Source organism: Rhagoletis zephyria, unplaced genomic scaffold (genome assembly GCF_001687245.7).
Source record: "Rhagoletis zephyria isolate East Lansing unplaced genomic scaffold, Rhagoletis_zephyria_1.1 Rzeph_scaffold_00889, whole genome shotgun sequence".
Classification (NCBI taxonomy): Eukaryota; Metazoa; Arthropoda; class Insecta; order Diptera; family Tephritidae; genus Rhagoletis; species Rhagoletis zephyria.
In genome coordinates this window covers 67,842-80,198 of record NW_016157973.1, presented here as the reverse complement: position 1 = coordinate 80,198, position 12,357 = coordinate 67,842, and the positions used below count along the sequence as shown (strand labels likewise).

General features: G+C 35.1%; 1 protein-coding gene across 2 annotated transcripts in view; it reads right to left on the bottom strand.

Moving 5' to 3' along the window:
- Window positions 1-12,357, bottom strand: part of Lasp (LIM and SH3 domain protein Lasp) — a 64,282-nt gene continuing 51,925 nt past the window's right edge. The window contains exons 3-8 of one of the 2 annotated variants that reach the window (XM_017614745.1): window positions 8,000-8,132; window positions 7,554-7,689; window positions 3,669-5,147; window positions 3,119-3,378; window positions 156-377; window positions 1-91 (exon numbers count right to left, since the gene is read on the bottom strand). In XM_017614745.1, coding sequence (XP_017470234.1) covers window positions 198-377; window positions 3,119-3,378; window positions 3,669-5,147; window positions 7,554-7,689; window positions 8,000-8,132 — 2,188 coding nt within the window. In that variant the 3' untranslated portion in view covers window positions 1-91; window positions 156-197. Of the gene's footprint in view, window positions 378-3,118; window positions 3,379-3,668; window positions 5,148-7,553; window positions 7,690-7,999; window positions 8,133-12,357 lie in introns of both variants that reach the window. The other variant, XM_017614744.1, reaches the window with a different exon arrangement.

Here is a 12,357-nt window from a genome sequence, read left to right as displayed (position 1 = left end):
TGTTGATGATGATTATGGTGATTGTGGCTGTGATAATTGTCATCATCGAAATTCTTTAAGTGTTCATTCTCATAATCATTATTGCTATCAGCTATAAATATGTTAATGAAGAATATTAATACGACTACTAAATAAAGAATACAAATTAGTATTACAACAAATTGGTGATGACAACAACAATAATATAACATTCCCTATTATATAACGGCTTGCTCCACATAGTTGGCGGGCAGCATACCGGTTTTGCCAGTGCGTTCGACGCGTCCGGTCATCCAACCAGAATCGGCTGATTCTACTTCAAATATAACATCGCCTTCACGGAAGCTCACTTCATCGGTATCTTGGGCTTCGTAATCGTATAGAGCACGGTAGACACGCTGTGGAAGAGTGAGAAAGGGCATATAATTAAATAAATTCGTTAAAATAGAAGGTGCTCGTCGTAAGCCCATTGCTAAGTATGTACATACTTATACTATTAAATTGGGAAAGGTCGGTAGGCTCTAAAAAAAAAAACTTTGAATTTTTGTGAATCTAGGAACTTGAAGTCTACGAAAATCCGTATTTCATTTGAAAATCATACTTCCAAACGATCACTGAATTAGGACAGTAAAAAAACAATGAATCTATAAGCACTAGTAGGGGTATGTATTTAATAAAAATTCAAAACTATTATACTATTTTTCGGAAAAATAGGTGGAAGAATATTCTTTCATTGTTTTATTCTCACCTATAATCGCGTAGAATAAGTAGATATTAATCAAATTTGCATCCTCATCCCTACGTTACTTCAATTTGGTTATTTAAATTAATGTCTCCTTGGCATGCTTAGGTTTGTATAAAAGAAGTTAAATGCATTAACATTTGTTTTCTACAAACTTTCTAAAAGTTATTTAGTTAAGAGTTTTTGTAACGTCGCACATAGGAGTATTTGTGTAATAAAACCGGTCAAAAGCCAGATTTATCAACATTGATAAGTGTCTGAAACCTTTGGCTATGCCTGGATTTTTCTCCATAAAGTCCAGCATATGATAAGAAGGTACATAAAGAAGTTGGAAATGTTGTGGAATTTCATACTTAATGTGCAATAAGGTTTTATTTTTTTGTCACCTTTTAAAAAATTATATTCAAGTTATTTTAAAAAATAAATCAATTATTACAAAATGGGTATCAAAAGAAATGGTTTTGAAAAGCTTTGTTTCCTAGCTGAACTATAGTAGGGTTGCCACCTGTTTAAAAATCATATTAGGTAAGAGAAATATTTATCACCATATGGGTGACACACGAAAGGGGTTTTAGAAAGTACATGGTGAAATGAACTGAAGGTGGCGCATTCCCGAAACCGCTACTTTGGTTTTGCCGACTTTGACATTTATGGCAATACGTAAACAAACTTTTTGTTTAGAAACAAGTGCAAATGTATTGCAAACGTATTGTGTACTTTCAAGTGAAAAATCGAAGTAATTCCTGCGTTCTGAAGTAAAAAACGTTTTATCTGTAATAAAAACTTTATAAAAATGTCGTGTCGTGTGTTGAATTGCAGCAGCCGTAGGGTTAAAGCCCCCAAATGCAGTTTTTTTTTGTTTCCCCGCGACGACGCCTTGGCCAGAAAGTGGGTAGAGTTCTGCCGGCAGGAGAAGCCATACAATTTAGACACCAGCGTAATATGCATGAAGCACTTTACGGACCACTTTTAAACACGACATGTTAAGTTAAAAACGTTGAAATACCACAAATTACAAATTAAAATCGGAGGTAAGCAAGCATCGACCACTTTCTGCAGGAAAACATGCGCTGCGACAAGATATTAGCACTTTTTCGGCACCTGCAATACAAACACAAAGATTCTAAATAGTTAATTAATAAGACCTATTCTTTTGAACACATTTCAAGAGTGGTTGTATATTTTTTGTTAACGTTGTGCTTAATTTGCTATATTGAGAAATTGGTGAATCGAGAAGAAAACACGTTTTCTCACTGCAAATTCACAACTGTCAACTCATTGTTCTTCGCCATGTTCTTTGTTTACCCGTTGCCACAAATGTCATTCTGCGGGAATGCGCAATCTTGTATTCTATCGTTCTTGTAGAAAGTAGTAGTTTGAAAATATTTTGAAGAGGGTTGCCACCTGTAGGAAATGTCGAGTTTAGTTTACGAAGGAGTCTTAAGAAATCTTTAGTTTTGAACGCTAAGAATATCTCTGAGGTGTTGGAAGAGGGTTGCCACCTGTTTAAAAAGTTAAATTCAAATTATTTTATAAGTTAAATGAGCGATTAAAAAATGGGCATCAATCGAAGGGGGTTTGAAAAATTTGTATTTCTTAACTGTATTTAGCATTCCACTTAATTCATCAGTTAATTAAAATATGTAACGCAGTGTGCGGGGATGGAGGATTAACGATAATTAAGCTTGACAATACTTTTGAAGAGGGCTGCCACCTGTTTGAAAGGTCTAAGTTAATTAACTAATTCAAAAACTATATATTAAATATAAAAATACCGTAAAAATGTTTGAAGACAGTGGCCACGTGTTTAAAAAGTTGCATTCAAATTATTCAGTAAGTTGGGTGAATTATTAAAGGATGGGTATAAATCAAAATGATTTATTCCTGGCCTTTATTTAGAAGGGTTGCCATTTGTTCGAACAATCAAACTCGAATTAGTTCATCAGTTTATTGATTTAAGACGATTTTATTTTGAGAATACTTTTGAAAATGAATTTCAACAAATGGGAGGTAAAATTAGAGACCTTATCCTGTAGATGTACGATGAAGTTATATTTTTTAATTAAGAACTTTTTTCATCGGTACAGGGTGATTTTAAATTCGATGCAAATAAAAACATGCACTATGCGTGACTGCTCTTCACTCAGAAACGGCTGCACGATTTGATGAAATATGGCACTCGGATCTTTTCTAACTCTGACTAACATTTGGAATATTTTTTTAGGTTTTTGAAATTCAATTTTGGGCGTTTTAACGCCATGCGGGTTCACTAGTTAACCATATTTGTATAAAAAATTAGCGAAAAATTAAATATTTAGTTGCCGTATTGCAAAAAACTATCTGTTCGTAAACTTTATTGATTGACTGTAAGTACCAATAATACGATTGTTCACTTACCAGACTTGACTTCGATTGTTGTTGTATCATTTGCTGATAATACTGTTGCTGTTGTTGCTGCTGTTGCTGATGAAGCGCATGCTGTTGCTGCTGCTGATGCAATAGCTGTTGTTGTTGTTGTTGGTGTTGCTGCTGTTGTTGTGACTGCTGCTGATGTAACTGATGATGCGATGCCGATTCGCCAGCCAACGAGCTATAAATGCCATTTGCAGGATCAATGTCAGCGATTGAACCGATACGCTTCGGGTAGGCGTTGTTCACTGAATGGTGGGCGAAAAAACGATTGATTAAGAAAATATAGACCAAAGTGCAGTTATAGGTACTTATTGCTTAAAAAAAAATAAATTTTAAAGCGCACTAAAAATATGCGACACACAAAGCGCGACGTTTGGCGATATACGGGACGCTTGTTTTTATGAAACGATTTGCTGAAGGCGGACAGACAAATGCAATAAAAATGTATTTGATAGACAATTTTTACATTACACAATTACGGTTAATTGATATTTACACTTTATAGCTTACGCTACACCACTAGCGCTACACTCACCCGAACCGCGACTATCAGAGCTGTAAATGAGCGTTGTGCTGGGTCTTCCGGTGTTCGGCATGGGACGTGGTCCATCGGTCAACGGATCATAGTCGGCGATCTTGCCAATGCTATTCACCGCCACAGCTGTTGCACTGCCATTATTTACCAGCCCACCGGCGCTTGTGTGACTGTGACTGTGCGAGTGATTGCTGTTGCTGTTGCTGTTGCTGCCGCCAACGCCAGCACCGGTACTAACGGTGCCGTTGCTGTTGTGATGCGCCAAATTGCCTGTTGCCCCGCCCAATGAAGTGCTCGACGAAAAGTGACTGTTATAGTTGTTGCTGGCGTATAGTTGTTGTGTAGTTTGAGGCACGCCGCTGCCACTGCCAGCGCTAGCGCCATTGTTGGCATTAGCAGCGCTAGCCGAATTGCTGTTGCTGTGATAAGAGGCGGCTTTTTGTGACTGTGACTGTGACTGTGACTGTGCCTGTTGTTGTTGTTGTTGTTGTTGCTGCTGATAAGTCAAGTTGTTGTTGTTGACCGTAGCGGCACGTGTGTAGTTGTCGTATTGATCGTAAGTGCCGCCGCCTCCGGTTGCATGGTTGGTCATGCCGCCGCTGCTATAGCCGCCACCACCGCCGCCGGCGTTGGTTACATTTTCGTTGAGATGTGCTGCTTGCGCTGCACCAGTTGGGTGATGAGAATTCTGCAAAATTGCTGAGCGCAGCTGGTTGTAGGTGTTCGACGGCGGCTGCTGCTGCTGCTGCTGCTGCTGCTGGGATGAATGGTTTGCGGCCGCTGTTGGATACAAATGTGATGTTTGTTTAATTGGTTGTTGTTGCTGTTGCTGTTGCAACAATTGTTGTTGGTGTTGGTGATGGTGTTGCTGCTGTTGTTGCTTCAACAATTGCTGCTGATGCAGTTGATATTGTTGCCGCAGCGCCTGTGGCTGCTGGTAATGTTGATATTGTTCATGTTGTTGGTGTTGGTGTTGCTGTTGCTGTGTATGTTGTGGATAGTGTTGCTGTTGTGTGGCTTGTTGTTGTGCTTGATACAACTGATGTTGTAGTTGGTGTATTTGCTGTTGATGTGAGTGTTGTTGTGATTGTGGTTGTGGTGGTGGCTGATAGTGTGGATGGTGTTGATGTGTTTGGGTTTGTTGTTGCTGTTGCAGTTGCAGTTGCTGTTGCTGTGTCGGTTCGTGTGTTTGTTGTCTGTGATTGTGACTTTGAGTGTTGTGCTGTTGTTGTTGTTGTTGCCGCTGATGCTGCTGCTGCTGCTGTGCTGCCACCTGTTGTTGGCTACTGTAAATGTGTGTATTACTGGCGCTAGCTGCCTGATTGCTGGATATAATTGCCGCCGTGTTGTGTTGCTGGTGCTGTATTGGTGGCGGTGGCAGTGTTGCGGCGGCTGCTGCAGCTGCTGCTGTTGGTGGTGTGGGAGCATATTGTGAGAATTGTTCGGCAGCCAATGTTTCAGAGAAATACTCCGTTTCCTCTGAATTTTATTTAAGCGAATTGTCATGCAATTTTTTATTTTATTTTTTTTTTTATACCCAATGAATTTTTAGTTTTTAAATTTTAATTTTAATTGCGATTTTTGTGATTCAAATTCATATGAATTTGCAATTAGTATGATGAAGGTGCACGTGTGTGTGGTTGTGAGTGTTTGGTGCCAACAATAAATGGTTCGCAATTGTCACAGGCAGTGGTGATGAGGATTGTTTTTATTGTGTTCCCAGTTGTCGTTTGGCGTATTGAGTTTTTCGTGTGGTTTTGTTTTGCATTATACCATTGTTGTTGGTTGATAGTAGGTATGTGGTGTTCGTTGTGTGTGCAACGTTCGAAATGAAAACGTAAACGGACAACACATGCACGATGTCACAGAAAATAAAAATGACACAAACAAAAAAAAAACACAAATAAAAATAAACAATTGTCCAATAAATGTACATATAAAATCATTGTAGATACAAATGTAAGTGATTTATGGTGCACTAAATGACTTCTATTACTCGTATTTGTTGATATGCAGGTGATAGTGATGAGAGTTTCTAAACTAGCACTCGTTTCGTACACTACTTTTTATTAATTCTCTATACCAAATCTATAATTTAAATCTAATCCAATATCTATGTTGTACTTAAATGAAAATCCACCTAAGACTTACGGGGCAATTCTGGCTAAGATAGTTGCAAGTCTTTTGTAAGACAATTGAAACTCCATAGGGAAGTTAGTTTGAAAATTTTGTTTATTCTGGAACGAAAGTCTTACGCAGAAAGCTCTCTTGCCAACTTTTATGCGAAAAGCTCTTTTCACAGCAAGCAGTTAAGCAGTTAAGTATTCCAAATGGAGATTAATATTATTTTGCTCGCGCTGCCAACAGTCGCAATGGCTTAGTGAGCAAAGGACTGGCATGCCATTCGAGAGATCCGAGGTTCGAAGCCTCGGGTAGGGGATGTTTATCTTTTTTAATTTAATTTTTTTCGTTTTTTTTCTATTTTCTTTTTAAATCATTTTTTTTTAATTAATTTTTTTTTTGTAAATAAACAAAAGAAAAATAGGAAAAATTTGTTGAAATTTATTTATTGTATTTATTTTCCCACCACTGCATATACTTTTTCCATTTAATTTTTAGAGACTGATTTGATATATTTTTTCAGTTAACTTTTTTTCTGTTTTGATTTAATTTTTAGACTTTATTGTTTTAAAAAGAAATATTTTTTTAATTTGATTTTATTTTTGGAAATTTCTTTTATTTTTTATTTTCTTTTCTTATAAACTTATTTTTTTGTAATTTTTAGATTTATTGTTTAAAAAAATAATTTGTTTTTTTCATTTACTTTTTATTTTTCATAATTTAATTGCTTTCGATTTTTACTTTTTGTTTAATATCATTTCTGTTTTAATTTCATTTAATTTTTATAAACTTATGTACTTCTTTAATGAAATTTATTTCTCTTTCAATTTGATTTTCTTTTCATTTTTAACTTGTATTGCTTTAAAAAACATTTTTTTATTTCATTTAATTTTTATAAGTTAATTTAATTATTTCTTGCTTATTTTTTTTTAATTCTTGGATTTTATTGTTTTAAATATATGTACATATGTATATTTTTTTAGTGATTGAATTTTTAGTACCATATTTTTTTTTTGTTTTTATAAATATTTCTTTCATTTAAAATTTGGCATTTTTGAAATTATGTGCTAAAAATGTACACAGAGCTTTTATTTACCTTTCAGCAAAATCTGGAGCAAATTTTTGCTATAATTTGTTAAAAGGAAAACCCAAGGTCGCCCTCGTATTTTCTGACGAATTTATTATTTTGAGGTGTGCGATATTATCGTTTTAAGCAACCATCTGATTTTCAGGGCAACCATATCCCCTGACAAAGCTTCAAAGGGCAGAAAGAAAAGGTGCCTTCTTTGCCTTACAAGAGTGCGACATTTTAAGAAACGAACGAACACAACATTTTTTCACCCCTTGCCTTTTATTTGGAATCGAACACGAATAAAAAGGCAACATTTTTTGATAGAAATGAAATCACCATTATTCGATCTTAAGAAAACGCAAGAAAATCTTAGAAAATAAAGAGTAAATAAAGAAAATTGCCCTATTTTCGAAAAGTTTAAAATTTTATCAAAAAAAAAAACGTTAGCATTTAACCAGCTACTGCTAAATTTTCAACATTATCTACTTGTCGAGGACTCACAAATTTACAAAAATGTGTTTTAGGGATGAACTGGATTAGAATGACAACAAAGTTAATAGCTCCTTAAATTTTTGTATGATCCTGCCACATGAAAGTTATAAATGTAAGCACAATTTATTAAATCGAGCCAAAAAGCCACACACTTTTAATATCCTCAAATAAATCAAGATTGTTTTTAAATTGCTACATACCTCGCACATCGGCTATTTCGGCAGCTTCTCGTTGCTTTTCCATAGCGGCCTTCTTTTCTAGATCACCATGATACGCAATATTCGAAATGATTTTTGTATTCTGCTTGATTCGCAATGTTTCGGGATCATCGGCGACCTATTTTTTTAAAGGAATGTTTGTAAATACAATTTAATCGAAGTCAAAGGGGATATTTTTTATATAAAAAAATAACCAATTTTGCTGCAGTGGCTAAAGTGATCCACTATTCTGTATTACTATTCCTAGCCAAAGCAAATTGTGAATTTTTTTTATAGATTTAAAAATTGCTTAATAATACTCCTGCACGAGTTAAAAGCTTTAATTTCATTTTAAAATACAATTACATATTTGAGGAGTTAAAATTACTTTAATCTACATATTTAATATTCTATAAACCGTGCTGCTACGCAATAGTTGTTTCACTAACCTGTGTAAATTTGCCTTTGGATTTTTCGAAGTCTTCGTGATATTTAACATTCGATTGGATTTTTGTATTCTCAGCTATTCGCTTCAGTTCGGGCGTGTCTGCAATGACTGTCGCTTTGGCCTTTGGAATGTGCCTGCAATGAAAAATACAGCGAAAAACATAAAAATATGAAAATACGCGAAGTAAAATATGCAGTGTGGCGACAAGAAAGACTCACTATTAAAATTAAGTATTAAAATTATATTAAGTAAATTCTCGATATACTAGAACCTTTCAATCATGCCAAACAGTAGCTTATGATACCCATAGACAAGCCTTATCGAAGCTAACAAAAGAGCAGCCGTTACATTAACCGCCATATCATCAACACCCCGTGAGATTCGAGTTTTAGATGCTGCAACAAGCGAGTTCTGAAACTCTTCCCAAAAAACATGGAGCTCAATAGCTTACGACACTTCAGTGCACTGTGAGAGTCCCAATTTTTTCGGACAGCCTTGAAGCTGATTATGTATGAGTGTATAAATCTTTCGAATAGAGTTGGTAGTCAGTTCGAAATAAATTAAGTTAAGGTTCCGAATCCAGGTTATAGGTCGTGCAAGGCATAAAGCCAAACTCATTCATCTGGCCCGCATACAACCCTAAAAGAGCACGCGACCTTTAGGAAATCCTAGACCTGACGTTGCGAGGACATTATCGGTCTTTACAGGGCATTGGTCGGTAGAAGCTGCAGGAATGAAAACGACTGTCGATAACTTTTTTTTGCAGATATGCTGCTTTTATGAAATCACTTCAATGCAAGATCCGTCCGATATAGTCACTCGTTCGGCGACACCACGGTGACCAGAAGTTCCTGATAGGTCGCTCCCTAGATGTGTACACTTTGAGTCTAAAAAACGTCAGAAGGCTGAGGTGCAGTGGGATTGGACTTTTTTGTTGGACCTATGGGTAGCTCACTACTGTCAAGTGGTAAGTTAAAAAAACTTAGTCTATTGACTATTCCAAAAACAACTTATAAGATTTTTGCGTGTCCAAATCTAAGGGTTCCACAGGTTGATTTGTGTTCAGTGGTCTGCAGCTTGCAGGAAGTTTGCAATAGACATATAAGCATTAGGATGTTCATTATAAGTTCAAGGTTCTTAGTAGTGTAGTAGTAAGCAGTGCGCGCTTCCACTCCGTAGCGCCTGGGTTCAAACCCTGGTCAAAGCAACATCGCAAAAATATAGAAAAAAGGTTTTTTCTTAACAGCGGTCGTCCCTCGGCAGGCAATGGCAAACCTCCGAGTGTATTTCTGCCATGAAAAACAGCGTCTCATAAAAATACAATCGCCGTTCGGAGTCGGCGTAAAACTGTAGGTCCCTCCGCTTTGTGTGACAACATCAAGGCGCACGCCACATATCGGAGGAGAAGCTCGGCCAAACACTAACATATGTGTAAGCGCCAATCTATTATTATTATTATTCTTAGAGAAAAATAAGGTAGATACTCGTGACAAGAACTCTGGCTATCAGATTTACATTTTATGTAGCCTAGTCACTTCCTTGACATTTCAGCTGATAGTACATCCAAGGCCATGACAAGAAATGATATTCTAAATGTAATAACTGCATGCATCAAAATCAAGGAACTATAAGGCAGTAGAGATGCCAGATCGAAATTTAAAAAAAAAAATCTATTTTTGAGTCGATTCGAATCGAAATAAAAATAATCGATGCTGGAAGCAATCGGCAAAAAAATAAATCGATCTCCCAAAATCGATTCATATATTTGATCAAATAAGGTGTTTTACTTAATTTTTACTAAGAAACAAAACACGGCAATCTGACCACAAATCACAAATAAAAAAAAATATATGATTTACTTCGAAATTAACCACTAGTTTAAAAAGCGTATAATACAATGGAGCTTACGTATGTTTGTATATATGTCGATTTTTTTTGCAATACGGACGCTCTTAAGTTTGTTTGTTTTTTTTCGCTACCTCTATATTTGCCCAGTTTAGAAAAGATTTGGTGCAAAGCTGCATGTGTACTCAAATTTTTTCTAAAAACAGTAATTAAGGAGTGCAAAATTTTCCTAAAAAAATTCCATACAGTTTGGAATTCCGATTTTTGGAGTTTTTGTAGCCATAATTTTATATAGTTATTTCCATGACGCTTCCCTGAGGAGCCCTTTAGTCGGAGGAGAAAGAGAGGCTGGTTATGAATTCTTTGGTCTTTGCTCTCTCAAGTTAGAAAGGTGGGAGGTGGCATGGCCCATTATATTATTGTATCAGCCTACAATTCAAATTTTTTTTTAATTTTATAGACTTTCTGAGGTAAACCGTAGATCAATATGCATCAATTGAGGAAAAATCGCATGTCGATTATCAACATTTTTGAATCGACTCGCGAATCGAATCGTAACTAAAAAATCTACAAAAAGTCGAATCGGAAGGGCTCGATTAATCGATCTTCGATTTAATCGATTTAAAAACGGCGTCTCTATAAGGCAGTAGGAACTAGAAGGCAGTATGCAGAGTTCCTGCAAAGCTAAACAGGCAACGGCTTTAACGCTTGCGGCTATGCAGATAAGCTAGTAATCTACGCGGTGGGCTGCAATGAAAGAAACATTACAGCCATATTTCAGGCAGCCTTAAAACTGACTGAGAAATTTGGCTCTGAAATGGGTCTATCAATAAACCCACTAAAGTCCATAATCGAAATAGTGAACAATTTTGTTCAACACTGTCGGTATTATTTATTTTTGCTTGGTCAATTTCCTCTTTTGCTCACACAGCTACATACATACATATATTCATAAGTGTTTACATAAGCATTTTAACCGAACAATTAAAAGTTAATGATATCTTATCTAAGCGATAATGAGACAAAAATTACACAATTAATAAACTTTTTGTATAAACAAAGCCCTACACTATACACACGCATGCAATTATGAAAAAAGCCCAACTAATATAAACTAACGTAAATACAACCACTAAAACAACCTCACATATCTGCATACACTTATGGACAAAATAATAGGTGCAAAATTCAAAATGGTATTGTTTGCAACACAATTATGTTTATTTATTTATTTTACTTTTAAAATATATTTTGGTCTATAGCATAAACCACATAAATTCAAGTACAAATTTCACTAAGTTTTGAAGGTGCAAGTTTCAAGTCGCTAGAAATTGCCAATGCTAACACTGCTATTTATCAAAACACCAAACGAAAATTGTAGGAATAAGTATAAAATCTTAAAATTTGGCGAAAAATCGTGTTTTCTTTTGAGTACAAATTTTTGTTTTCTTCAAAAAAGTTAAGCATTATTGCAATTTATAAAAATTATTTAATTTTAAAGGCATATTTAAAAGTTTCAAAAATCAAAAAAAAAAACGATTCAAGGTACAACTAGAAATCTTAAAAATTTTATTTTTTAAAAAGCTCTAAAGAAAAAATAAAAATTAGTTGTTTTCTCCTAAGAAACGAAAAAAAAAACCGAAAGAAATTTGTATGGCAAGTAGTACGTATGGGCGCCTGTAAATTTGGGGAAAAAAGATGGTGGCCTTTTGGAGAAAAACATTGTTTTTGTTTTTTTTTTCAGGAAATTCGTATTATTGTTATTGCTTATAAACACTTTTCACTTTCATTGAGCAGTGGTGAAAAAGTACAAAAAATGGGGAAAAACAATCTTAGCAGCAACTAAATAACTTAAAAATTACGGAAACTACAAGGTTTAAAAAAAATCCCAACTCGTAAAAAAATGCAAAAGTAATGCTATGAAAATTAAAAAAAAATACGTATTCGTTTATTTTTCAAGCATGAAAAAATATTTTATTTTTAAGTTAATTCGCGATATACCATCGGACTGCCTGCATGATTATAAATTACAAACATTTCATTTTTTTTATTTTTAATATTTTTATCGAGCTTTGTACCACGATTGTTTATTAGGAAAAATTGAAAAAGCAACAAAGTCTAAGCGGAAGAAGTTATAGCAGCTATTTCGGAGATCACCACATCTCCTCATCAGACTCTTTTTGACGTAGAATACGTCTTACCTTAAGGTATGGGGGCTATGTTCAAATGTTGTAGTTGTAATTTTTAGAGCTTCACAAAAACGCTTATTGCACGAGAACTAATAAAGCGATTTCAAAGAAAAGTGTGGCGTTTCAAAGATAAAATTCCAAACATGTCGACAGATTCATTTTTGTAAATAACCAATTCGGTTTCTGTCGCAAAAACAACGGTAAACATTGCCTTATTTTGGGGTCAATTTTGAGCCTTTAAAGTGCTCTAGCAACTTATTGTTGGCATATAACTATAACTTTCATTTTCGGGATATAGGTTCTTTGGAGCAGTAGAAATATTATC